General features: G+C 62.9%; 1 protein-coding gene across 4 annotated transcripts; it reads left to right on the forward strand.

Annotated features, from left to right (window-relative positions):
- Nucleotides 1–1,036: 1,036 nt before the first annotated feature.
- On the forward strand, nucleotides 1,037–25,930 carry SH2D3C (SH2 domain containing 3C). Of its 4 annotated transcripts, none has more exons than XM_009476917.2 (12): nucleotides 1,037–1,135; nucleotides 3,227–3,863; nucleotides 8,521–8,560; nucleotides 18,989–19,117; nucleotides 19,409–19,857; nucleotides 21,599–21,723; nucleotides 22,099–22,676; nucleotides 22,890–23,005; nucleotides 23,197–23,368; nucleotides 24,111–24,222; nucleotides 24,895–25,101; nucleotides 25,239–25,930. In XM_009476917.2, the coding sequence occupies exons 1-12, from the start codon at nucleotides 1,090–1,092 to the stop codon at nucleotides 25,412–25,414; spliced, it is 2,787 nt and encodes a 928-aa protein (XP_009475192.2). In that variant the 5' UTR covers nucleotides 1,037–1,089; the 3' UTR covers nucleotides 25,415–25,930. The 4 variants fall into 4 exon arrangements, with proteins under 4 accessions (XP_009475192.2, XP_087608824.1, XP_087608826.1 ...); XM_087752698.1 differs by having other exon boundaries at nucleotides 21,620–21,723; XM_087752700.1 differs by lacking the exons at nucleotides 1,037–1,135; nucleotides 3,227–3,863 and adding an exon at nucleotides 4,925–5,054.
- The last annotated feature ends 242 nt before the right edge of the window (nucleotides 25,931–26,172 follow it).

Raw genomic sequence — 26,172 nt, forward strand, 5'->3', positions numbered from 1 at the left:
TTGTAGTCCGGCGGCGGCGGCCATGTTGTCACCCCCTTATCACTCCCCCCGGGGCGCTGGGCTGGGCTGGGCTGTTCGTGCCGCTGCCCACAGCACCCCTCGCCCCGCCGTCAGCCACCCCAGAGCGTGCCCCCCTCCGTGCCCCAGCATCCTCAAGGAAGCAGCTCCCTGAGCCCCCGCTGTCACCCATGTCCCTCCGCACGGCCCAGGGCACCGAGCGGCCCCCGCTGCTGGTGGCCCGAAAGCTTGTCACCGTGTCCCCTGTGTGCTTAAACCCACCGGAGATTTAAGGGCACTTCTGCTCCCTGGCTCTGCACCTGGGGGCTGTGGCGAGGGGACCCCCACGGCCGGGGCAGGAGGACCCCGAGTTCCCGCCCCGCGGGCAGAAGCGTGCCCAGCTGGGGACACCGCCCCGGCAATGCCATGTTGGGGTGCAGAATGGCTTGATTTGGGGTTGTTTGAAACCCGTCCCCAAGAGCCCGAGTGGAGATGGCTGCCGGCATCCCAGCCAGAGGAACTGCCCAGTGCTCCCCAGGGACGGGGACAGCAGGGACAGCGGCTCCCTACCAGGCCCAGGCCACCTTGTCCCACGTGGAAATGCCCCCATGGGGCACCCCGAGGTCCCCCAGCCTGAGAGAGCGGCTGGTGGCGGGGGGCTTCCGCTGGCAGCGATGCCATCTGGCTGTCACCCCGCAGGGCACGACGAGGTCGGGGGCTGAGCCCCAGATGTGCATGGCGGACCCTCGGCTGCAGGCTGGCACCCTGCTCCACAGGGCTGGCACTCTCCTCGAGGGCTGGCACCCAAGGGCTTTTGGGTGTCCACTTCTGCCGGGGATCCCCAAACCAGGGCCCCAGAGGTGGCCCCTGAGCAGACAGGCGGGTGCGAGCAGACACGGGGACTGCGAGGACGGTGGGGACAGTGGGAGGGAGGGCAGGGACAGGAGCGGGGCCAGGAGCAGATGACAGCACTGGGGAGGAAACGACGAGCGATGAGCGACTGCTGGGGGGGGGCAGGAAGGGAGGAGCGGACAGGGAGAGGCTTCACAGTTATAAACTTGTCCCTCCTGGTCCCCGCAGCCTCCGACCGGCATGGCCATGGCCGAGGGTCAGAAGCGAGGGGGCTTCAAGAAGTTCAGTAAGTGGCCACAGGATGGGGCGGGTGGGTGATGGGGTGCCCACCTGGACAGCCTGGTGGGGAGAGGGGGATGCATGAGAGCGAGTGTGAGTGTGAGCGTGAGTGTGTGCTCACACGCTCCCCGGGTCACTACCTCCCGGGGCTGTTTGGAGCCAAGACGGGCTCTGGTCTCGTTAGGAAGCTTGTTGGGGTGAGGGGCTTTGGGGGTTTCCATCCCCACAGCTGGGAGTGAGCTCGGGTGCTGTTGGCTCAGGAGCTGGGTGCTGGGATTGGGACCAGTCTGCTGCAGCCCAGCCCCGCACTGGGTGCCGGGATGCACCCAGGAGGATGCACAAGGGGGTTTGTGGGTCTTCACTCCCCAAATCACATCCTTCAGAGGGCACGGCTGGGGGTGCAAGCCGGTGCCAGGGGCTGGGGGTGGACAGGCCCCCCACCCCAGGGCGCTCCTGCAGCACAGGGACGGGGGTGACATGGAGGAGCTGGGGTGGGAGCCTGGGAGCAGATTCCCGCCGGCTGCTCTTGGAGGAAGCACTCGGTACCCGCCGGGAGCGAGCTCTGCTCTTTCTCACAGACCTTGGGTTTCCCCCAGAGCCCCAGGAGGCAGCTGCAGCAGCCTTCACCCCGCTTCCCAGCGCTGGGCTGTGCGGGAGCCGGCCTTTGCTGCTGCTCTCTGCATTCCTGCTGTGATGCCGGCGCTGGAGGGGGGCCAGTCCCCCCACTCCCCTGGGAGCCCTCCACTGGCAGAACCCACGGCCCCATCCCAGCTGGGATTTTCCTTTGTGGTGGAGAGCGGGGACATGGGGAAAGTCCCAGGTGTTGCCTTTCCCATTCGCAGTGGAGGACGCTCAGACCCTGAGGGGATGTATAACCCAAAGCAGTCTTGCCTTTAACCACGTCCAGGCCACGAGGTTTCTGCCATGCAGAAGGGCTTTTGGGCTGCTGCAGCCCCTTGCATGGCCCTTTGCCCCGTCCGGCTGCGGGGATGCCCTGTAGAGCCCATGGATGGTGGCAGGAGGTGGGGGTCCATCGGCCGAGCAGCCCCCGGACGCCCAGTTCCTCGCACAGCACCGTGGCAGCGTGCCGCTTCCTGCCTTGGCAAACTCACCGTGCCCGGAGGGGAAGCGGCTTTGCAGAGCCCCGGGGTGGTGTAAACGTTGCAAAACCCCCAGAGGCACCCACAGCACCAGGGCTCCAGCAGTGAAACGCTGCCCTGCAGAGCTGCAGCCACAGTCCCCTTGGCCCCGTGTGCTGCAATCCTCTTGCCAGCACCGGCACTGGCCTGGGGTTGCACCGCAGCGGCATGCAGAGCCGAGCTGGGGCCGAGGTGTGAAATGCAAAGCCGCCGGCTGGGTTTATAAATACTTCTCCAGCGAACACTTTGCAGGTGGCAGCTGGGAGCTGCAGGGAGGCTGCGAGGGGCTGAGCGCTCAGCCGAGGAAGTGGGGAGGTTATCTGCTGCCCGCAGCCAGGGCTGTTGCATGAGTGCCGCCGGTCCCCACACCAATGGTTGGTTCCTGCTCCACCGCGCTGGTGACAGACGTGCACACGTGAGCACGTCACACATGGCCAGGCCTCCCGTCCCCTGGGGAGATGTAGTGTGTCCTATGCTTTCATCCCGGAGAGGGCAGGGGGTACAGCCCGCGGGGCTGCCCCGAGGCTACGGGGATGGGCACAGCTGCCAGCCCTGCCCGGAGTGCCCTGGAGGAAGCAGGGAGGTGGAGGGCGGGAGGAAGAGATTTGAAATAATTTCTGGCATTGCCTGCTCACCAGGGCTGGGTGTTTCTTCCTCTGCCCCTACAAGTGCAGTGGGGAAACGCAGCCACTAGATTTGCCAGGGCACAGGGGACATTTGCTCCCCGAGGGATCAGGACAGACCTCCCAGGGTCCTGGGACAGACACCCTGAGCAGCATCACATACACCCCATGCCGGGCTGGGACTGGAGATGCAGGGTGTAACAGTGTTGATGCCAGGCTGCACCGCAGCACAGTGCCCCGTGCCCACCCCAACCCAGGACCAGGGGCCCTGGGACCTCCCACCATCACCGCATGCCGGCAGTAACCCCACACTCACCTCTCCTCTCTCTTTGCCAGAGTTTTTCAAGTTCAAAGGCTTTGGGAGCCTGAGCAGCATCCCCCGCTCCTTCACCCTCCGGCGCATGTCCGTGGGCCCCAGCTCTCCCGACAGGCTGGGGCCGGGTCTCCCGCCTCCCCACGGCTTCCTGGAGGAGCCCTTCAACAGCACCCAGGATGATCTCAACACCATGCCCAAGAGCCCTGGTCCCTACGCCCGGTCATCGGACATGTACAGCCACATGGGCACCATGCCCAGGCTGAACCTGGGCAAGGCAGGGAAGAGCTTGGAAAAAGCCAAGAGTAGCCAGAGCTGCCGAGAGAAAGGGGCCCCCAGCAACAAAACCCCCCGGATAGTTCTGCTCCCCAACCCCAAGTCCCCCGAGACATCCGGCACTCCTGATGTGGGCACGGACTCACGCTCAGCCGCTGGGCAAGCAGAGCAGGAGGAGGAAGAGGCTCAGCCCATGGACACCCCACGAGCAGCGATAGCCAGGACGGACCGGGAGCCTGCGGGGAATGTCTCATGCCCGGGGAGAGAGGCACCGAGCTCCAGCCTGGCCCCAAACCCCAGCCAAACCCCGAGCCAAGCAGAGACCACCGACGGGTATCTGCCAGAAAAGGAGCAAGAGCATCCCAGCAAGAGCTTCCTGGACAGGTACAGCCCCGTTGGGTTTGCTCTGCCTTCCGCTGGGACCCCCTTTCTGTCCCCCCGGGCAACAGGAGGGGGCTGGGACACAGCGGGGTCCCTGCGGTGCCCCCCTCTCGCCCACAGTGCCAGCAGGATGTACCTGGCTGGTGGGACGGCGTGGCTGGAGTGCTCCGTACCATGGCCAGGTCAGCAGCTCCATGGAAGCGAGGTTTCCTGTGGGATTTCTGCTTCCTCCTGTTTCCGGACGGGGTGGAAACATCTCGCAGCCCCGCTCAGCCCCAGCGTCCCTTTGTCCTGCCGCCGGCTCTGTTCCAGCGCTGAGATGCATTACGAAGAGCTCAGACCTGCACTGTCGCGGCCCCCTCCGCCTCTCACTCTCCTCTTTTCCACCCCATCCATCCTTCTCCCCCTCCCTGAGCGTCACTGCCTCTCTCAAGGCACAGGAGCAATCCCCAAAACCAGCCGCCCCATCCCCGTTTCCATTGCCTGCCAGTAAACCCCCCACTCTGGGTGCAAACCCTCCACTCCGGGAACAACCCCCACCTCCAGGCACAAAACCCACCCTCTGGGGGAATCTGGGGGCTCAGCCCTCTCAGATGAGGGTTGGATTTTTTGGAGGGTTTTGACCTCAGAACCAACACGAGGGATTTTTAACTCCCTGCCCATCACCTGAGCATCTGGGCACAAGGGGCCAAACGCGCCCCCAGCCCAGCAGCACACATAGGACTGGGGGCACGGGCAGAGGCGCCGACTCCAATTTTCTCCCCAAAACAAGGTCCCATCGTACCACCCCTTCCCTGGCCCGACTCTCCTCTCTCTGCACTTGGGTGGCCCCTGATGCCCCTGTTCCCCCCACGCTGCCCCGGGGCCGGGGGCTCCTCGCCCCAGCGTTGAGCGTTGGGGAGGTCCGGGTGGCCCCAGGAGCGGGTTGAGGAGGAGGAATTCGTGCCGGCAGTGGGAGCCGGGCTGTGCCGGCCACACATTCCTGCCGGCCGCGAAGGGAGGGCCAGAGGAGGGCTGGGACGGGAAGGAGGAGGGTCCGCCACCGCCTTGCGCGCCCCGAAGTCCCAACGCTCAGTGCAAGGCGGGAGAGTGCCTGGGAGAGCTTCTCCCCGTCCTGGAGCGGAGGCGCTCTCCGAATCGCGCAGGGCCGATGACAGCGGTGGGCAGGAGGTTTCCCACCCTGGGACAGGGCAGGTAAGGGGTCCCGGTCCCCCAGTCACCCCTCGCACCCTGGCACAGCGGAGGGGATGGGGAGGGAGAGGCTGGGAAAGGGCTTTGCTTGGGGTGGGCACAAAGCCTCGACGTAGATGCAGCCGGAGCCGCCGCTCGGCCGCCCAGGTCCCCGGCCCGTAACGGCGTTTGCTCATGGAAAGAGCGAGCGCATCGGCTGCGGCTGCTGAAACCGCAGTCAGACCCGGCGCCAGGGCAGAGCGGCTCGGGGGCTGCGGTTGGCTCGGGGGGCCAGAGGCTCGGGGGCTCAGGGGGCCGGCAGCACTGCCACGTCCTCCGGCGAGCACAGAGCCCCAGCAGTGGCAGAGGGGCCCAACGGAGGGTGCGCGGGGCTCACCCAGACCCTCTGTCCCCCAGAAATGACTTGGGTCCCAGGCCAGCGTGCCTGGGAGCCGAGCAGCAGGGGAACGTGTGTGGGTCACCCAGGTGTCTTAGCTCTGGGAAGTGGGGACTTGTGTCCCCAAAAATCAAGGACCAAATGCTCTTTTGCATCATCTGGGGCTGCCCTGATGATGGGCGTAGCCACGCTGTTTGCCAGGGAAACTGAGGCATGAGAGTGACCAGAGCAGGACTTGGCATCAGGGACATTTCTGTCCCTCCATGCTCCACTTGGAGCCCCTGCCACAGCCCCCGGCTCCGGGAGCAGCCGTCTGCCAGAGCCATCCCCATGGCCGGGCCTGGCTGTGGGGCCGGCGGGCGGAAGCAGGACCGGGATAGTGCCGCGCCCCAGCCCTTCCTCCTGCGCAGGCACATCCCTGGGGATGGGGACAGTCTGTTCCCGCCAGGCCGTGGCAGGGGACAGGGCTGGCTGCCCAGCACGGGGCGCGCCCATGCGGAGGGACCGAGAGCGGCACGCGGAGGGGGGGGAACGAGCATGGCCACGTTTTCTCTTGCCCCCCCGGAGCATCCCTGGTGAGGACAGACCCCGAGGCAGGATGGGCTGGGAATGCCCACACACAAGAGGGCTTTCCCAGGGATGCTCCCTGCATCAGGAGGGATCAGGCCCTCAAAGGGGGAAATTGTGCTGCTGTGGGATGGTTTGCAGCACCCAACCCGTGGAGCTGCTCGGAGCGAGGTGGTGGCCGTGACTCCGGGCAGGGACACGGTGACTAACGGGAGATGACCCGCAGGCAGGTCATAGAGCGGACGTGACTTGACTTCCCTCCGCGCGCGGCCGTGCGTGAGGCACGGGAAACGCCACTTCCCGCACGACGCAGGCAGGGCGCTGCCCGCAGCTGCCGGCAGACCCCTCTGGCAGCATTGCCAGCCAAGACCTTGAAGGGGGCAGCTCTGCGGGGGGGAAACTGAGGCACAAGGTGCCCAAACTTGGTTCCCCTGGGCGGCAGCCTGCACCAGTGTCCGAAGATGAGCAGAGCCTGGGCTCCAAACTGGGCCTGGACCCACACGATCACCCTGGACCGTTCCCAGCAGCCAGCCCGGAGCTTGGTACATTTGGAAGTCACTGTGATGCCTTCTCAAGCCCAAAAGGAGCAGCCACCCCACCAAAACCTCATTCCCCGGTGCCACCACGGTAGTGCTGGGTCCCAGCGGCTCAGCCACGGCCGCGCTCCAAAGGCAGCCCTGGAATTTCTCCCAGGCACTCGGCTGCCCCCAAAAATGCCGTTTCCTCCAGGAATGTACAGAACCAGGGGGGCTGCGGTGCTCAGCCCCCCCTCGGCCCCAGCTGCTGCCCTTCCCCGGTACGGGGGCCTCCCCTGCCCGGGCCCTCGCAGCATCTCCCAGCTGCTCCCATGCTCCCGATTTCCTGCCCAGAGGCCCCCCGTCCTCCTGCCAGTTTTTCTCACGGCTCTCGCAGCACCAGGCAGCTCTCTGCGGCCGTGTGAAAGGCAAACAGGCTGGAGAGGCAGTGCCGGGGTGGGCAGGCAGCCCACAGCTGCCTGGGGGAGTCTGTGTCCGTCTCCCCTCCCAAATGCTCCTCTATTTTTTTCACCCCAAAAAAGTGTGTGCTTCATTTCCAGCCCCTTTTCCCCTTCCGAGCGGGACAGCCAGGGATGCAGTTTCAGCAGCGTGGGCTTGGAGAAGAGGAGCGGGGCTTGCCCGCTGCAGGGCTGGATGCCCCGAGGGGCTCATGCTGACCCCGGCAGGACCCACTGTAATACCAGTAGGGCAACGTCTGGCAGCAGTCGCCTCTGCCATCCCTGCTTCCCTTTGGGCGACTGATTTCTGAGCCACCAGGCACCATCCCTAACCTGGAGGGAGCCCACAGAGGAGGAATTTGGCTCCCCAGGGATGCCACCAGCACGGCTTCCAGGAGGGGTTTGTGTGCAGGACCCCCAGCAGCTCCCCGTATGAGGCGGGGGTCCGGCCGTGGCTGTAGGCACTAGATGGAGCGAGGCGGCTCCTGGCAGGGAAGGGACATCCTGGGTCTGTGACGCCCTCGGATTTGGTTATTTCTTAGTTGCAGCTGCCTGCCCTTGTGCTGGCAGCCTGCCATCCCAGGGCCCTTGCTGCCACCCCGTGCGCGGGCAGGCAACCTTGGCAAGCAGTGGGATGGCCATGCTGAAGCTTGGTGCTGGGGAGGTGACAGGTACTGGGTTCTGGTTAAAGAAGTCTGGATTTTTGTATTTTGTTCTGAAAGGCGAGACCTCAGGGTAGCACATTCCAGCTCAGGCTGTTACAGCCTCTCTCCCCTTGAACTCTCTGTTGTTCCCCTTGGACTCATCCGTACAGACACATACCTCAACCTACAAGAGCACAAAAAGTAGTAGCAGCCTTGCTACATGCTCAGGAAAGAGCAGCAGCCATCTGCATCCCCTATGAAATGATGGCAAAGAAGCTGCTGGATCAGCTGCGTCTCAGGGTTGTTGGGTTGGTTGTCAGTAGAGCTAAGAGTGAACATGTCACCAAGGAGAATGGGAGCTTCTATTGCCTGTATGCTGGGAGTGCAAATCTTGCAGTCTCAGCCAGGATGTCGCAGTTCCTCCCCGGCTTCAGTGGGAGTTTGATTTCTGTGGGGTTGCACGAGGCGATAGAGAAACAGTCAGAAACGCTCGTCGGGGCAGTGTGTCGCAACAGCCGCCTCCTGGGAACACAGTTCTGCTGGGGAACAGGGCACAGGGCCCCCCACCTTGGCATGCACCCCCCAGCACTGTGACCTGCGGGGACCCAGCCTGGCCACTGGGTCTCCCCAGCTCGGCTCACACGGTTCCAAGCCGATTTGGGGAGAGATCCTCTAAAAAGGCCTCATTCTTCCCTGATCGCATTAGGGAGACTAAGCCCTGCGCAGAGAGTGGGCACGGAGCGGGCAGGACCAGTGCTGGGGCCCTGGGAACCTCTCCCAAAACCGTGGCCGTGCTCTTGGCCCCGTGGCACAGACCCCTGCTCCCCCGGGCTGTGCCACCACCGCCTTTGACCTGACTGTCATGACTTACTGCCCTTTACTTATGTATTTTTATTTTTCCCCTTCTAGCCACCACGATGGCCTGGAGTCTGGCAGTGAATACGTGAAGGTAAGACGCTGAGCGCGATCACAGCCTGCCCTGGCCAGGTGCCAGTGGTGGAGGGGGGATGGTGGCCTAGGGGCTAGCTGGCTCCTACACCGGGGGGTGCCCAGCTCTGCATGCCGTGTCCCAGCACCTCCTCCAGGCTCTCTCTTTAGCCCTGGAAGAAAAATGGCAAGGCCAGGGGAGGTAGAGGAGACGCAAACCTTATGTGGTCCCCCTGATGCTGCTCCCACAGGAGCTGCCTGCGTTTCGTGCTCCCCATCACTTGCGAACGCCGCAGACGCAGGGGCAGCCTCCTCCCTCCGCCCCCACGTAAAGAAACGGAAGGATTTGAGCCACTTTCATGGCTGTCACATGAAAGTCAGTGTAAATCTCTCCAAATCTCTTGCTTATTCTCCAGAAAACTATTAACATTCCTGAGGACTCTTCATGTCTGGCCAGAAATTCATTAGTGAGGCGCCTGGCTCCGGAGGAGAGCGGGCCCTTTTGCAGGAGGCTGCTGGCACGATGGGAGCCAGGCAGGAACGGAGGAACGGTGGCAGGGATGCTGTGTGGTTTGGGGATGGAGCACTGAAAACCTGCCCGGGTGGTCACTGCCATGCAATGGCCTTTGGGGAATTTGTTTGAGAAGGGCTGGAGCCTCCTGAGTCCGGTTGCCCAATGGGGATGTAATGCCGCTGGGCAGACGTGGTTAAGTGACTTGAGGCGCCCGGTTTGGGTGGTGTAATTAGTACAGAGCCCTCAACCTTCATCTTTTGGACTTGTGGCTCTCGATGGCGGCTGTAGCCAGCCATGGAAACGTGGGAACTCCCCATGGTGACACTGACCGGCAGGCTCAGGAGAGAGCTGGCTGGACCCTGAGCTCATCTGCTCCTCCTAACGGGGGTCACCCCCCTCCGGGTCCAGCCTTGGGGCTAACGAGGACCCCGCATGCTGGGTCTGGCAACCGGCAGCCTCTGGGCAGTGGGGTCGGATGCCTCTTTTTGACCTGTAGCAGAGCGATCCCGTGGGTGGGGTGTCCCTCCTCTCCTCTTCCTTTAGCCGTGCGGGACTGGCAGAGCGGGAGCTCACGGGGCTGGAAGGGGGACATGTGCCAGAGCAACGAGGCTCCGATGGGAGCCTCGAGGCTCCGACTGGGCTTTGCAGGGTAGAGCCCTGGCGTGGGGCGCCTCAAGATGCACAGGAGACCTCCTGCTCCCGCGTGCGAGGGCAAGGAGGTGGTGAGGGGCAGACCTGGATGGTTTGGGGTGTTTACCCTTGCGCTGTCAGCGTGCGCACCCAGAGACGGGCACATTTTATGGCTCATGAGTTAATAGACTGAAACAACATGGGTATGGAGCAATGGCTATGGCTTTGCCTCTGGGATCGAGCTCTTTTCGGTGAGCCAGGAGAATTCCCTCCTCTCCAGGCACATCCCAGACCTGAGCCATCTGGCCTTTATTTCTCCCCCATCCCCGCGGTGTCCAGACACGGCCCGTGGGCTGTGATTTATACACCGCTTCCCTTCGGTCACAGAAGCAGCTGATGGCTGCAGTGACAGCAGCTATTTTAGTCAAATAAGTAATTATCTGGAGTGTGAGTGACCGGGATGATGGGGGCACTCGGGCTGATTGCAGGAGCTGTGCCTGGCTGGGAGCCCGTGCGGCTGCAGGGTGCTCAGCACCCAGCAGTATTCGGCTCCAGGGTTTGCGGGATTCAGGGTGGGAAGGTGGCTGCTGGCTGCTGTGCCTGGGATCCCTTGGGAGCAAGGGGGGACGGGGCTGGGACCCACCACTGGAATAGGTCCTCGCTTTGTGGCTTCGAGGGAAACGGGCAGGGGTGAGGGGAGGAAAGACAGGAAGAAAAGAGCTGGTGAAGGAGTCAGGAGAAAGGAGAGGATGCGCTGCAAAGCCTGCGTGAGCAAAGGCTCACGGGCAGGTCTGTGTCCAGAGGTGCACCAAGGAACTGCCAAACATCAGCCCTTGAGCTTCGGCCACAAACCGGCCAGGGCCAGCTCTCCCATCACCCGGCCTGCCGTGATTAGAGGTGCAGCCAGGAGCTAGGGAGGGTCGGAAAGCCAGGATCAATAAGCACTTGGTAATTAACGTGCTTTAATAGTAGCCTAAGGGTTGGTGTTTCCAAGCTGCCTGGGAGATCCGCATGCCCGGCTCCATTTGCTAACATCCCCGCCAGCCCAGCTTCGGTCCTCGCACAGGTGAAGGAGCAGCAGAACAGCGTTAGCCTCCGGGAGAGCAGCAGCCGGTAAAGCTGTCACGCGTCCCCACGAGAGCTCAGTTGGAGGTTTTCAGCTTCCCCCTGCGGAGGGGCAGCACGGGCACAGACGGGGGGCATCGCCTCGCAGCGCCCCATGAAGCGCCCACTCGCTCCCTCGGCGAGAGCCTCAGAGGGAAAGCACAGAGCCCGTCGCGGGGGAGAAGCCTTGGCAGAAGGATGACTCACTGTCAGATCCTTTTGGAGCAGCGTCTCCCTGCACGCTGCCATCTGGTCTATCCCTCTATCCCATGCAAGAGGAGAGGAGGAGAGCCTGTCCTGGCAGGGCTGCAGGCACCCATGGGATCCGTGAGCACCCGCCGCCCCGTCTTCCCTGCCCGCAGGCTGCGCGTTGCCCCCGTTCCTCCCGTGCCTCAGCCCTGTCCTGCTGCAAACCCGCGCTGCTCTCCTGTCTCCTCTCTCCCCTGCAAAACCAGGGGCAGAGCGCGGGCCCTGCGAGTGCCTCCGAGCTCTTTGTTCTGTGCGGAGGAGCCGCTCGGGGGACCTGTCTCTCATCAGCCCTGGCTGCTGCCTCCCTGCCTGGGGATGCGAGGGGCCCGTTTGAATTAATTAGCGGGGAGGCTGCAGGGTTCCGCGGTTGGTGGCGGCAGGAATACCTCTCCGAGCTCACAGCATCCCCTTGGGCAGGGGTGCACCGGGAGGCGTGGGAGGTCTTTGGGCCAGGACACGCTTTGCGGGTGGGAGCGTAAAGCCCCCTGTTACCAAAGCATGGCCAAATCCAGGCCGTGCCGGTGTGGGACAGACCTGGAGGGAGACCAGCTGGGTGCGGGCAAGCAGGTGCCGAGCTCACTGCGGGGTGCTGGGGGAGCCCCTGCCCGTCCCCGTGCGCAGGGCAGGGCATCGGCAGCGGGTTCAGGCAGGGATTCTGGGTTTTTTTTCGAGAGTCAGGGCTGGAGCGATGCTTTGAGTCATCAGCGCTGCCTCGCGCATCCCATACGTGAAACCGTGGCCTTAATTAAACCGAAACAGAGCCTTAATTAAACGCAACTCGGAGACGGCCTATGCAAGAATCAGGCAGCCGGCTCCCTGCCGCGGGAGGCAGGCACCGGTGTCTCCCCCCAGAAAGGCATCACTGGGGTGAAGGTGAAGGAAGACGAGGTGGGCGAGGGGCGAGGAGGCTGTCCCCGACCCGTGTGTGTCACTGGGGAGAGCGGGTGGATTTGGGATGGGGAGATAAGGGGTGCTGGGTCCCCTCAGGGGTGCCTGGTCCTCTCAGAGGAACCAGTTCCCCTCAGGGCACAGGCAGCTGGGGTTGCTGGTGCCCCTCAGGGGTGCCTGATCCCCTCAGGGGTGCTGGGTCCCCTCTGAGGAGCTGGGTCCCCTCAGAGGAACCAGTTCCCCTCAGGGCGCAGGCAGCTGGGGTGCTGGTTCCCCTCAGGGGTGCCGGGTCCCATCAGAGGAGCTGGTTCTCCTCAGAGGTGCTGGGTCCCATCGAGGTGCAGGCAGCCAGGGTGCCAGTTCCCCTCAGGGGTGCCGGGTCCCCTCAGAGGAGCTGGTTCCCCTCAGGGGTGCGGGTCCCTCAGGGGTGCCGGGTCCCCTCAGAGGAGCTGGTTCCCCTCAGGGGTGCGGGTCCCCTCAGGGGTGCCGGGTCCCCTCAGGGCGCAGGCAGCCGGGGTGCCGGTTCCCCTCAGGGCTGCCGGTTTCCTTCGCGACGCGGGAGCGCCGGGGTTGCCGCTTCCCCCGGGGTCGGCGGCGGCGGGGCGGGCCGGGGCGGGCCGGGGCGGGGCTGCCGCGCCGGTGCCGCCCCCCGCTGCCGACAAGGGATGAGGTAATCGGGGAAGCGGCTGAAATTGAAGCCCGGCGGCGGCAGCGGCGGCAGCGGCGGCGCAGCCCGGGCCGGGCCGGGGCAGCCCCGGCCGGGCGCGCCGCGCCATGACGGAGCGGTGCAGCCTGTGGAGCGCCCTGTCGGCGGCCGCCTGCTGCTTCTACCGCGGCTCCTTCATGCAGGTCCAGGTGAGCGGGGGCGGCGGGGGAAGCCGGGGCCGGCCCGGCTGCCCCGCGCTCGGCGCAGGGACCCCGCGGGTGCCGCCGGGCAGCGGCTCCGTGAGCCCGCACGCGTGGGGAGGGCGGCGGGGGCACGGGCCGAGCCCCGGCCGTGGGGCAGCTCCGGCCCCCGGGCTGCGGCGCTGGGAGAGCGGGGGCGAGGGGGCGGCCTGCCCGGGGAGCCCCCCTGCCCGGGGAGCCCCCCTGCCCGCAGCACGGGGCTGGCAGGGCAGCGTGCGGGCAGCGTGCCTGCCTGCGGCCGTCAGGGAGGTAGCGAGGGCGAGATGAGCCAAGCACCGGGTCGTGGGGTGCAGCTCAGCCCCCTCCACGGCCGCTGGATCCCCCCGGAGCGGCACTTTGGACAGGCAGCACAAGTGTCCGAAGGGAGCCCTCACCTGCAGCAGACCTGACGTAGGGGGGCATTTAGCATCCCCCAAAAGATGGCACGGGCTGGGAGCATCACTGAGCGCAGAGGAGACTGAGCCCAGATGAACACACGGCTCCGTGGCCTGGGTCTCCATGTGCGTGCTGCACTGCACAGGTCTGACTGGTGGGAGAAAGCCGGGATCCATCTGTCACCTGTCCTGTGGCGCTTCCAGCACCGCTGCTGTCTGGGCACGAGTCTAGGTGTCCTATTTTTGGACTCTGGCATTTGCAGAGGAGGGGCACGTTGCTAGGAATTGGTTCCTTCGTTTACCGAGTTAGAGAGCAAAGGTGTTCAGGATTGCAAGAGCCAAGCAGGCTCTGGTCTGAAGCAAGAGCTGTAGCATACTGCAAGTTAGAAGGGAGCCGGCGGCCAAGAGAGCTGGCAGTCTTACTCAGTACTCCTGCTGAGCGAGGTAGGTGCCGAGCTTTAGAGATTATGCTGGGTAAGACGGAGCCCAGAAGCAGCATTTCAAGTCTTGTCACGATTGCGGCTGATCTCAGTGCAAAGCCAGGGATTTTGATTGCTAGTGGGGGTGAAGAAGGAAAAGCAGAAGAGCTTCTCCTGGTTGTCTGAAGGCCACTGAGCAATGCAGGGGGATGTGCCCTGGCACAGCGACCCTTGGGCTGCACATCGCAGGGGTGACGGGGTGCTTTCAGCGAGCTGCTGCCAGAACAAGGGGGATAGGTAGGCATCTGGCTCTCGTGCAGAGATGCGAGAGGGGACGAAGGGCACTCCATCCCGACCCCAGGAAGAGTTAAAAGTGGAGCCCTAAGTGCTCACCTGGCTCCGCCAGATCTTTCACCATCTATTTGTGTCCAAGCGTGCCCAGCAAACACACACTGAAGTCCCCATGAATGACTGGAGCGCTTCCAGCTGACAGCCGCATCCCTGCTCACCGCCAATGGCAGTGCACCCAGCCAGGGAAGCACTGACATCATTTCTGGCCAATAGCAGCTCCGAAAAGGGATGCAGCAGCAGCCGCTGCTGCCGTCTTGGAGTGAGATAAGTAATATATAGATGGATGGAAATGTGTGTATACACACACCCCATCACTGCACTGGAGACCCACTCCCCCAGGGCAGCAGTAGCAGTGCACTCCACCACCCCACTGCATGACCTGGGGCACTCATCCCACCTTAGAGCACCCAGATGTTCCCGGCCATCAACCCCAGCTGCACCCCACCCCTGCCAGCCAGACATAATTGCTCCAGAGCTGCCACAAAGGAGCACAGGCAAGGGGAGAGGAGACCCTGTGGGTAGCCAGGACCAGTCCTACAAAGGGCTTTGAACGCCAGAGCAAAGATCTTGAATCAAGGTCTGCCTTCAGCGGGGACTAACAGAGATGTGGCATACCCAAGAGATGCCTTCAGTCACCCATGGGGTGGACAGATGGGCTGGTACCTTCTCAGAGGCCATTTAGATGCCCAGAGTCATTGTGAGACAGGACAGAGGAACAAACAATTTCTTTTCCACATGGATATCAAGATCAGTAGGACAGACTGGCTCACAGCAGGGCATGCGGGCTAAGAGCAAGCCCATAACAACTTGAGGGTTGTTTGCGGTGGGATTTTCTCATTGTGGTCATGCGGGATGGACTAACCATTCTCAGGTGGTACCTGGCAGCTGGACTGGTGAGCGCAGCAGTCCTGCACCGGGCAGGCACACAGGCCAGTTCTTGGGTTTGCCGTGATGCTGGCTGTCTCTCAGCAAGGATGTTTGCTCTGAAATACTTCACTGAAGTAGCCCATTGCCAGGTACAGAGGAAGCAGAGAAGACTCCTCACGCAATTCTAGGGCTTTCCCCATACACCTGCTCCCAATGGCTTGTTACTCCGTTTCCTCCCAGTTCTGCTTCCCAGGCCCTGCATCTGCTCCAGCAGCCAGAGCAGGGGTGGAAAACTCCAGAAGGGGCTGGGATTTCCCTAGCGAGGGTCCCAGCACAGGGCAGGCGGCACAAGAGCAGGAGGGAGAGCAGATGCGCTCGGTGCCCCGAGGTTAGTCAGATGTTATCGGCAGAGGAGCGGGGTGGGGTGCGAGCGCACCTTGTTCTCCAAGCTGACTTCATCCTCAGCTGCAACTCCTCCAGATCTGGGAGGGGAGAGCAGGAAAGCAGACTGCAAATCACTCCTGTTTCATAAGATTACCTTTGCGAGGAAAGAAAGCCAGCTGCCAGCCTTTGTAGCTCTCCTTACACCAGGCAGAGCGACAGCCACCGTTTTACATGTACCACAGCTGTCAGCACCCTCCATCCCCCCAGCTCTTGCCCTTCCACTGCCAGTTCCAGTCCTTGCCCCTCAGCTGGGACTGGAGGTGCTTCCTACCCCAAGAAAGCAGCAGGGAGAGTCGGTGAAGCAGGCAGGGATGGAGAGCCCCAGGAATTGCCTCCTCACGGGGGCTGCCCCCATTGCACAGCGGCACCAGAGGATTCCCCAGCCCCGGGACCGTGAAACAGCCCATCAGGGCGCTGAACGTGACGGAGGAGCTCTCCTTTCTCCAGCCAAGTCAGCTTGGCTGCTGGTTGGGATTCCTCAAGCAGAGCTTGGCATCGTCTCTGGCAGCTCCTGAGCTGGTTTGTCTGGTGCGGCTGGTTCGGAGAACTGCTCTAATCCCCATTTCTTCCCACTCAGCTGGAAGAGGCCTTGGGGCTCTCTGTGCAGGAGGCCAGCACCATGCACTCGAGCACTAGTGGAAGTCAAGGTTTTTTCCCCACACCCAACCCACTAGTATGCAAGACCTCACGTCGGGCCGTACATCTTTTGATGTCCTCTTGGCGCAGCCGAGAGCGCCAAGCAGTGCCCTTTTCAGCACGGCGCTCAGACATCCGCTTACACGCTCCTGACAGCGCTCGGCTGGCCTGCGCCGCCTTGCCATGCCGTGCCTCGCCAGCACCCGCGCCTCGGCGCCCGGCCAGCTGGCAGCCTGCGAGCCGGTCTCCTCCGAGACACGCTACCAAGTGGAGCAGAGGAAAGCTGATCACTGCTGAAGGGCTCAGGGGCTGGAGGAAGCACGTCCCTCCACAGCACGTGCATCTTTCGCACCAAGGGCTTGCGGCAAGCCCAGCTCCTGCGTAGAGAGGGGGGCAGCCAGGTGATTTCGGCAGCAACTAGCATGCATTGGAAGAGTGCGAAGGACTCACGAGGACGAGTCCCCAGAATCACATCACACCAAGGAAAAGGGCTCCCCATGATCAGTCTGCTGCTGCCTCCCCAGCTATTGTAGCCACAGAGTCACTCCAAGCAGTGACTTTTTGGAGGCCGTGCAAATCAGATGGGATCTCATCGCCCAGCCAAGGAGCCAAACGGACAGTGCCCTCCGCATGGCTGGAGAAGGTGCCTCACCACACCCTCTGCTCGCAACTGGCCTCCCTCCCCCATCTGCAAGATGCAAAGCCTCCCTCGCCTCTCCCAAACCTCCTGTTCTCTCCTGCTAGCTTAGCACCTGGCTCCTGGCATGGATGCCAGCCGGCTGCGGCCCAAATCCAGGCTTGGAGACGCTGGGCACTGCTCAGCTGGGTTTGTGTTTGTTATCCTGTGCATTTGCATGGGGAGGATTTGGGGGAAAACCCAGACATACAACGCTGAGCAGAACAGGCGCTAATCCCTGCTCCAGGGGTGGCGGGGGAGCACGGGCTCCAAACCGCTCCTGGATCAGCTCTGACGGCTTCAGCCTGCACAGAGAGGAGAGGCTCCCTGCCCTGGAGTTCGGGGTGAGCCGTGCCGCAGGGAGGGTGCTGCAGCCAAGGGTCCCCCACTGCCGCTCGGCCGAGCCAGGTCTGCTCGGTGGCAGCGGATGGGTTGTCATGGAAACGGCATCTGCTCGGCCTCAGCCCCTCGGGAGGCAGCCGGACCTCGGCAGCATCCGCTGGCTACCATTTATTTTTAATAGGGTTCAGCAGAACTGGGTGGCTTTGTCTCCACGAGGGCCCCAGAGCAGCAGTGAGTGCTCGGCTCCCCACAACCCTCAGTCAGGAGGGGACAGTCAGGATGTGTCTCCCGGTTCAGGTCCCCACAGCTGTAGAGAGGACTCTCTCATGGGGGGGGTAAACACAGTCGGATAATAAAGTGTGAGTTCAGTCCGTACTGTTTTCACAGGCTGCTTCCACTGTCCCAGCACCTTTTGACTCAATAGGAGTTGGGAAAGGAGGAACAGGGGCAAGGCCAGGCTGGTGAGGGCAAGCCCTGGAGAGCACAGTCCATCACACAGGCCCTTTGCAGCCTCCTTCCCCCTCCCCAGGCTGGGGCAGGGTCCCTGGGACAGCATCGCTGCTACCACAGGGGATGGAGCATCTGCCCTGGGGAATGGGGGGCCCTGGGGTCAGGCTCCTGCTGAGGGACTCGGTGGGGTCCCAGGAGCACCCCGAGAGCAGTGGGCACAAGGCAGGAGAGCAGCACAGTGCTCTACGCTTTCCCCTGCTCACAACTGCTAGAAGAGCAGAGGGAATCAATATGGGATGCAAAGGATGAGGTGCTGGGCAAAGGGGTCAGCTCTGAGGCAGGTCCCTGGTACATGGGCACGGGGCTGCAGCCCCCGGTGCTCTGGGGAACCAGCTGCTGCACAAGGCCAGCCATCAGTGCCAGGCTGCTCCTCCGGCAGTGCCAGCAGGGTTTCAAGCCCGTGCCTGTCCTCCGAGACACCAGCAGCATCCTGCCCTAACAAGCACCAAGGAGCTGGGCCAGCCTACAGTGCCTCCTCACGCTGGCACTGCCACCGGAGGGGGAGCCAGGCCACAGAGCCACCCTTGCTGATGGGAGCGGTGCAAGAGGACCCCCCAGTAGCCCCATCCAAGCTCCCTGGTCCACAGCAGTGGCACATACGTCCCCCTTGCAGGGCAGCACACATCTAGGGTGTGGGGGGAACCCAGGAGTCCTGGCTCCCAGGCCGCTCTACCACACGGTGCTGCCAAGGCACCGGTGTTGGCACCACAGCAGGACTCGTCTCAAAGCCGCCACGTCGACTGGGGGAACCAGCTTTGCGTGGGGAGCACGCAGGAACCCTGAGCCTGCACTCGCCTCCCCAAACAAGCACTGACTCCACCATGCCGGCAGCTCGGCATCCTCGGCTGCCCTCTGGGAATGCTGGCAAAGCAGCGGGCAGGGAGCGTGGCGGGCTCCAGCTGACAGGAGACATGACGCTATCCCTTATCTCTCAGGGGGAAGGGAGGGGGCAAATTGCATCCTCCAGGCTCAGGTGCACCAGTGCCGGTAAAAGCTAATTTCGATGCAGAAGGTTCCCTTTACATTTGTCATTACTATTCATGCCACCATCAGGCTAAACACAGCATGTTAACCCTTTGGAGGGGGGACTGCAGCAGATGTTTCAAGGAGGAGGAATAATGCAGGTTTCCTCCTGGCAGAGCACTTCCCATGGTGGTTCAGACCTGGAGATGTTTGAGAGGGAGCTGAGGCAGGTTTTCTCCTGCCCAACCACACCGGGGCAGAGGGGCAGCATGCTGGGGACAGGGTGGTCAGGTGTGATGGGGACATGCCCCTCCAAGTGCTCCTGGTGGCAGGACCTGACCATCAACAGGCACATTACCCCACCCGCATGCTGTCCCACAAGTGGCGATCCTCACACACAGCTCTGGGCTACCTGTCCCCTGGGGACAGGTCTGCTCCTGGAGGGTGGCATCACCAGTGCCACGGAGGGTCCTGCAGTCCTTATGTGGGGACCCTGCCAGCCCATCCCAGGGTCAGCCCTTCCCTCCCCAGGCCTCGCACTGCTGCGCCAGCTGACACTCCCTCCTCCCCTATACAGTTCTCCAAGGAGAAATACATCCTCGACTCATCACCGGAGAAGCTTCACAAGGAGCTGGAAGAGGAGCTGAAGCTGAGTAGCACCGACCTGCGCAGCCACGCTTGGTACCACGGCCGCATCCCCCGGGAGGTGAGGAGGGGAAGGTGGGTGGCTCTGGGCACCCTTTGCTTGGGCTGCCTGGGGAGAGCACCCCGAGGCCACACAGAACCACCAGCCTGTCCTCCAGGGAAGCCTTTGGGCAAGGGCTTCACTAGCTCTGGGCTGCCTGGTTTTGCCACGGGAAATGCCCTCCTGCGGCTCAGAGCCAGGGCCAAGGGGAACAAGCCAATGCCCCAAATAACACCCCAGTGGGGCATCCGCCCGTGCCCCCTGGCCCCTCCAGCGTGGCTGTGCCTGAGCCACTGCCCTGTCCCCTGCCAGGTGTCAGAGAGCCTTGTGCAGAGGAACGGCGACTTCCTCATCCGCGACTCGCTCACCAGCCTGGGTGACTACGTGCTGACGTGCCGCTGGCGCAATGAACCCCTCCACTTCAAGATCAACAAGGTGACAGTCAAGTCCAGTGAGGGCCATACCCGCGTCCAGTACCTCTTCGAGCAGGAGAGCTTTGACAATGTGCCCGCCCTCGTCCGCTTCTATGTGGGCAACCGCAAGGCCATCTCTGAGCAGAGCGGAGCCATTGTCTACTGCCCCATCAACCGCACCTTCCCCCTGCGCTACCTGGAAGCCAGCTACGGGCTGGCAAATGGCAAGCATGGGGGACCCCACAGCCCCACCACCCAGAAAGGGGGGCACATCAAGAGGAGGAGCATCACCATGACGGACGGCCTGACAGCAGACAAGATCACCAGGGCTGAGGGGTGCCCGACCAGGTGAGCACACGGTCTCATCCCAGCTCATCTGGGCAGAGGACCAGCCCCTGGGAAAGAGGCAGGGCCACACTTTGTCCCTGCTCCCTGGGGGCAAGGCAGGGTTTGGGGATGGAAACTCCCCACTCAGGTGTGGGGAGAGACCAGCAAAGGAATGGGGGAGGAACTGGTACCCAGCTGGAACTGGGGTTTTCTCACAGGCCAGCTGCCAGCCACGCTGAGCTACCGCAGCAGACACCCAGCAAGCAGACATGACTTTAGCATCGCAGGCCAGAAGCCAGAGTGTTTTACAGTCGCTCAGTCCAGGATTACCAGCGTGTCAGGGCTTGTCAGAGCCAGGGAGCCGAGCTTTCCCAGGCAGACACAAGGGGAGAGCCAGTCCCAGCCACCAAGAGGGCATTTATTGATTTGTTTTTGAAGGGCCCGTTTAGTTTTAGAGCCCTTTCTGTTCAGCCGGAGCATGTGCAAGGAGTTACCAAGTGGAGCTGAAAGCCTGATGGGCAGGAGGAGATGGATGGAGCTGTGCTGATGGGGGTCTGCACAGCCCCCAGATCACAGCCTCTGCATGGCTGATTTGCCTGCGTTAACCTTGGAGTAGCTGAGCTTCTCCAGAGGTGGAGAAGGAGATTTCCTTTGCACGGTTTGCTTTCAGCAGCCCCAGGCTGCCCAGAGCCCATCAGGGAAGGTAGAGCCACATGTACATCCTCACACACAGCAGCCGAGGGGGGACCCATCTACTCCTGCCTCCCCAGCAGGACACAGCCTGTCCCACAGCCTGTGCTTGAACCAAGCTGCTTTCTCACCACCCCAACCTTCTCAGCACAAGGGCAGGAAACAGGCAACCAACTGTTACAGCAGGGAAAAGGAAAACACTCAGACTTCCAGGAGAGTGTATTTGTTTCCAGAAGGAGAGCCCAGATCCATCAGTCTTCCCTCACCACTCACATTTTCCCCAAACCCCTTATCACCACTGCTGCTCTCCCATCCTCCTCCCACCACAGAGGCCCAGTGCTCAAGACTGAACACATCACAGCAGCCCAGCCCTCACCCATGGCAGGGAGGGCAGCAAATTACCTGCCACACCTCCCTGCAATCCTCCCCACACTCAGCCCACCCCAGACACAGCATCTCTTGCAACATAACTGCTGCCCACCAGCCCAAGACCTCCTTGCTTGCTACACAGCTCCTTGAGCACATGGCACTGCAGCCCACTGCCCCAGGCACCTCCCTGCCTCCATCAGGCACCCACTGGGCTCCGAGTCCAGCTTCCAGGCACTTTCCACCTCTCCTAAGCTTTGGGTTAAAGCAACAGCTAATCTAGCCATCCCAACACAGGTCTCAGATGGAAATGGAGTAACACATCCAGCACCAGATACCACCTTGCAGCACAACCCTAGAAAACTACCCCCCACGACTTTTTTGCCAGACCCACTTCCCCACAGCACCCTGGAGTCATCTCACCCCAAAGCAGTACCTTGGCACCAGGGCATCCCTCTCCTCTGCTCCCCAGAGGCAGGGCTGGCTCTGCCTTACATAGGTACCGATCTGCTCCCAGCTGCCTGCAGGGACTGCCCACTCATTGGTCCAGCTGAGTTCATTACAGGTTCAGCTCGTTATGGGTAGCTGTGGAAGGAGGTGATGACCCGAGGGAAGGTGATGGGGCAGCAAACCCTCAACCCAGCCCCTCTGCCCTTGCCCGGACCCTGTTTGCAGGGACTAACCTGCCCCATCTGCCCCCTCCCAGCGTGTCCCTGCCCCACCACAGAGACATCATTCGCAACTGTGCCGTCAGCGTGGACCAGATCCAAGACCTGCACTCCCCGATGTCCCCCATCTCCGAGAACCCAGCGTCACCCGCCTACAGCACGGGTAGGCATTGCCCCTCCATCCCACTGGGGACGGTGGGGATGTGGGTCAGGCTGGGCTTGGCATGGGTGTGATGCAGGGACCTGGGCGGGGGGATGGAGCTGGCTGTGATAAGTGCCTGCATCCCTCCTTGCTAGCGAAACCCCATCTGGCTCTTTGCACGGCAAAGAAAGCTGTCCTGATGGAGAGCTTGAGCTGAGGATGGGACCTCAGCCAGTCCTCAGCCGCATCGTCATGCAGCTGTCCTGGGACCAGCTGAGTCCGCTCGGGCAGCAGGGCTTTCCCTGAGCTCCGTGTCCCCGGGCTGCTGCATCGGTGGTCCCTGTGCATGTGCGTATCTTCAGGCTCTGATAACAGGGTCTCTCCTGCTCCCTACAGTTACACGGCTAAAGCCGCATGCCTGCCAAGCGGTCGGGATTGCCCCAGCGTCTCCGGTCATAAGAAGGTCCAGCGAGCCCCAGCTATGCCCAGGGAGCAACAGCAAACCCCTGCCAGACCCTGCCCACAGCACTCACTCAACTCCCTGCCATGGGTACGCCCGCGCCTCCCCCTCTCCCTCCGTGAACAGCTACAGCGACCCGGACACGGGGCATTACTGCCAGCTCCACCCCACCTCGCCCGTCAGCAGAGACCGGCCGGCTCATGACACCAAGCAGCTGCCCACAAAGAGCTATGTGGAGAGGCTAAAGGTGGAGGAAGGACAGAGAGGGACTGTGGAGAACGGCTCCGGGGAAGCAGAGGCAGGGCAGAGGCTGAAAGGAGAGATGGACTTCATGGGCTTTGTGCCCCCCACCATGGAGACAACCTCCTCCTTCAACCCTGCGGCCTTCCAGTCCCTGCTTATCCCCCTGGAGAACAAACCCCTGGAGATGGCCGTGCTCAAGAAGGTCAAAGAACTGCTGGCAGAGGTGGACGTGAAGACGCTGGCCAAACACATCACCAAAGTGGACTGCCTGGTATGGCCAGGGCCAGGCGGGAGGAACGGGCACCGCTGCCGTCCGATCGTTCCGGGTTGGCAGGGGATCGGAGCACCCCCGAGCATTGGAGCATCCCTGCTGGGCTCTGCCACGCTGCAGGCAGAGGCTGGGCTGGGGCAAGAGGCTGCCCGAGGGCGCTTCAGCCTCTCCTCAATTAACAAAGGTCTAATCAGCTCTTGCCTTTCTTGCCAGGTCGCCCGGATATTGGGTGTGACGATGGAGATGCAGCGGCTCATGGGGGTGAGCTCTGGCATGGAGCTGCTCACTCTGCCCCACGGCCACCAGCTCCGCCTCGACCTGCTGGAACGGTACGGCACGCCACGGCGGAGGCGAGCCCACCGGGCTCCCCCGCACGGCACAGCCCGGCTCCCCTCGGGTGTCCCCAGCTTGGCACAGGAGGGGTCCACACACCTCCCAGAGCGGAGGAGCCCCGGCCGACCCCCGGGAGCATCCCCAGCCCCCCCGCGCTGACCCCGTTCTGCGTCTTGCCCCGTGGCAGGTTTCACACCATGTCCATCATGATCGCCGTGGACATCCTGGGCTGCACAGGCAGCACGGAGGAGCGGGCGGCCCTGCTCCACAAAACCATCCAGCTGGCTGCCGAGCTGAAGAGCACCATGGGGAACATGTTCAGTTTTGCAGCTGTGATGAACGCCCTGGAAATGACACAGGTACGGGGACGCTCCCTTCGTCCTCCTGGCCTGGGCTCAGCCCCCTCACCCAAAACACCTCCCTCTCCCGCTGTTCTGCAGGCTCCAACATCCATTGGGGTGGGAGAAGGGGGAAGATGCCCAGGGAGAGGCGTGGGGCTGCATCCGCTGGGGTGTAAGCAGGGAAGGGGAAGAGCTGTCCCCTCTGCAGAGCAGACAGCCCAGTCCCGCCGGGATCCGATTGTTTTTCGGTGGTTGGGCTTTTTGTTTTGTGCTGGGCTGTGTTCCTGGGAGGAAATGAATCTGCCCTCCGGTACAATACAAATCAGTCTCAAGGCTGTGGCAGCAGCGTCTCCGGGCCACACTGCTCCCTTTGGAAGATGAAAGGAGATTAAAATTCAATTTTAAATCGAGCCCAGCTGGGAAGTCTTGCTTCCTGCCTGCACAAAGGAGGTGGAACGGCTGCCCCCTCCCTGCATCTCATCTTCAAGGCCGCTGCGACGTGGGGAAGCTGCTGTCCTGGGGCTCGGGGCGGGGGGAGAAATCCTGAAACCAGCCTCGGTGCCAGGGATGTGCTGTCTCTGGCCGTGAGCGCTGGTGGAGGGGGCTGTTTTGGGGAGCGGAGGCACTGCTGTGTGCGAGGCTGGGGGCCATGGCCCTGGGGCCGGGCTGTGCCCCCCTGGGAGCACCCTGCGAGCCCGGAGCTCAGTGCCCGGGGGCTGCGCTGCCCCCAGCACCCTCCATCTGCCCCATCTACTTTCAGATCGCCCGGCTGGAGCAGACCTGGATGGTGCTGCGACAGCGGCACACAGAGGGTGCGATCCTCTACGAGAAGAAGCTGAAGCCGTTCCTGAAGAGCCTGAACGAAGGGAAAGGTAACGGGAGCAACTCCCCTTCTCTCGCCTGCCTGCTCCTTCCCGCTTTGTCCAGGCATGGCCTTGCTGGGGGGGACGCGTTTGGGAGCCCTGACCCCCTCCCAGCCAGTGCCAGGCGCTTCCCCTCTGGCTGCTGAGCCGCCCCAGCACCCCGCAGGGCCTGTTTGGCCTCGGCTGCCCCTTCCTTCCCAAGGAAGCATTTCATAACTAAATAAAACCAGTGGCTGGGCACAAACACAACTCAGCCAAGCCAAACCCTCGCACTCGCATGGCAGTGCGTGCCAAGCCAAGGGGACAGGGCGGCCAGTCGGGGAAGATGAAAAGCCACGTCTTTCCAACACCCAGCACTCTGAGCTCTGCAAACCCCCTCCTCATCGCAGCCCCGGGAAACACGGATGCAGGCCGAGCAGGGACAGCGGCGTTCCCCTCCCGGCACAACCAGAAAGCCTGGCTGAGAGGAGCTGGTGTTGAACGGAGGCGATGGCCTCGGGCGCAGTGATTGCAGAGCCACAGCTGCTGCTGTGCTGCAGCTGAACCTTACAGCCTCTCCCGGGAACGCGGTGGCAGCCCGGCTTCGCAGGGCTGTGTGGTCACGCGAGCGCTCCGTGGGGCCGGGGCAGGCGGGGAGGGGGACACAGGGGTGCGGGGTCCTTACAGTGCCTCTCTCTGCAGAAGGGCCGCCGCTGACCAACACCACCTTTCCCCACGTCATGCCCCTTGTGACTCTGCTGGAGCGGGATGAGGCTCTCACAGACAGCCCGGAGCCCTGGGAGACCACCGACAACGGCGTGGAGGTGGTCATGGCCCACCTGGAGGCAGCGCGGATGGTGGCCCACCACGGCGGGCTCTACCACACCAACGCCGAGGTGAAGCTGCAGGGTAAGCGATGGGGATGGCAGAGCCCCTTTCCCTCTGCTGCATTCCCAGTGTGCAGCTCCAGCCCAGCACCAGGCGGAGCATCCCAAGGGTGCAAGGTCCCCATCCCGTTCTGGGGAACTGACTCTCCCTCTCTGCAGGTTTCCAGGGCAGAGCGGAGCTGCTGGAGGTCTTCAGCACCGAGTTCCAGCTACGGCTGCTCTGGGGCAGCCGTGGGGCTGAGAGCAGCCAGGCCGAGCGCTACGAGAAGTTCGACAAGGTCCTCACCGCCCTGTCCCTCAAGCTGGAGCCAGCGGTGCGCTTCAGTGAGCTGTAACCCCCCGGGCACTGGGAGACCCCCCCCCAGCTCCCAGCCTGCCCCCGCAGAGGCTGTGGGGCAAGGGATGGGACCGGGCACCTGGCACCAAGAGGAGAGATGGCCCAGAAAGGCGCTGGATCAGCAATTTTGAGACAAAGAGGAGGAAAAGCAGCCACCTCCCATCTACCAGCCACCTCCTCAGGACACGACAGGCCAGGGGGTCCACACCGCTGCCCCCAGGGACGGGGACAGTGTCTGGGCAGGCCAGCACCGGTGTCCGCCATCCAGCCCCACCGGGGTCCGTGGCTACCCGGTGCCCCTCACCTCGCCCTTCACTTTCATTTCTTTTCCATCTCCATCTCGCCCACGGCTGCTGGATCCCGCTTGTAAATGCATTTTCATGATCACTTCTCGACGTGAAGAACAGTTCTTGTAAATAATGAGGCTCATTCGTTTCGTCTTGTAAATACATGTACATATCTCATGGGTTTGGTTCTTACATAAAATAAAGTTTTATGCTGCTCCTCGAGGGGATCCCCTCTCCCGCGGGTGTCATTCAAAGGCGGCCCTGGCCCCCGCGGGAGAGCAGCGCCCAGGGGAGGGGGACCCCCACGCTGAACCTGGTCCCCCGGCCTCCGCGGTGGCCCAGTGCCCGCCGCTGGCCGGGAGGGCGGGGTGGGTGCCCCGAAGCAGCCGCCGTGCCCCGGCCCCGCCGCAGGATTGGGCCCGCCGGGAGGCGGGGCAACACGGCGATGCCCCGCCCGTGACTACGCCCC

The sequence above is a fragment of the Nipponia nippon genome, unplaced genomic scaffold, assembly GCF_047370975.1.
Source record: "Nipponia nippon isolate SJK-2023a ecotype South Korea unplaced genomic scaffold, ASM4737097v1 scaffold_16, whole genome shotgun sequence".
Lineage (NCBI taxonomy): Eukaryota > Metazoa > Chordata > Aves > Pelecaniformes > Threskiornithidae > Nipponia > Nipponia nippon.

Excerpts from the sequence above, each read along its gene's own strand:
- SH2D3C (XM_009476917.2), top strand. The coding sequence starts at position 1,090 with ATGGCCATGGCCGAGGGTCAGAAGCGAGGGGGCTTCAAGAAGTTCA. Across the intron at positions 19,858-21,598 it reads GCTGAGGGGTGCCCGACCAG|CGTGTCCCTGCCCCACCACA; the intron begins GTGAGCACACGG and ends GCCCCCTCCCAG. Across the intron at positions 24,223-24,894 it reads GAGCCTGAACGAAGGGAAAG|AAGGGCCGCCGCTGACCAAC; the intron begins GTAACGGGAGCA and ends CTCTCTCTGCAG.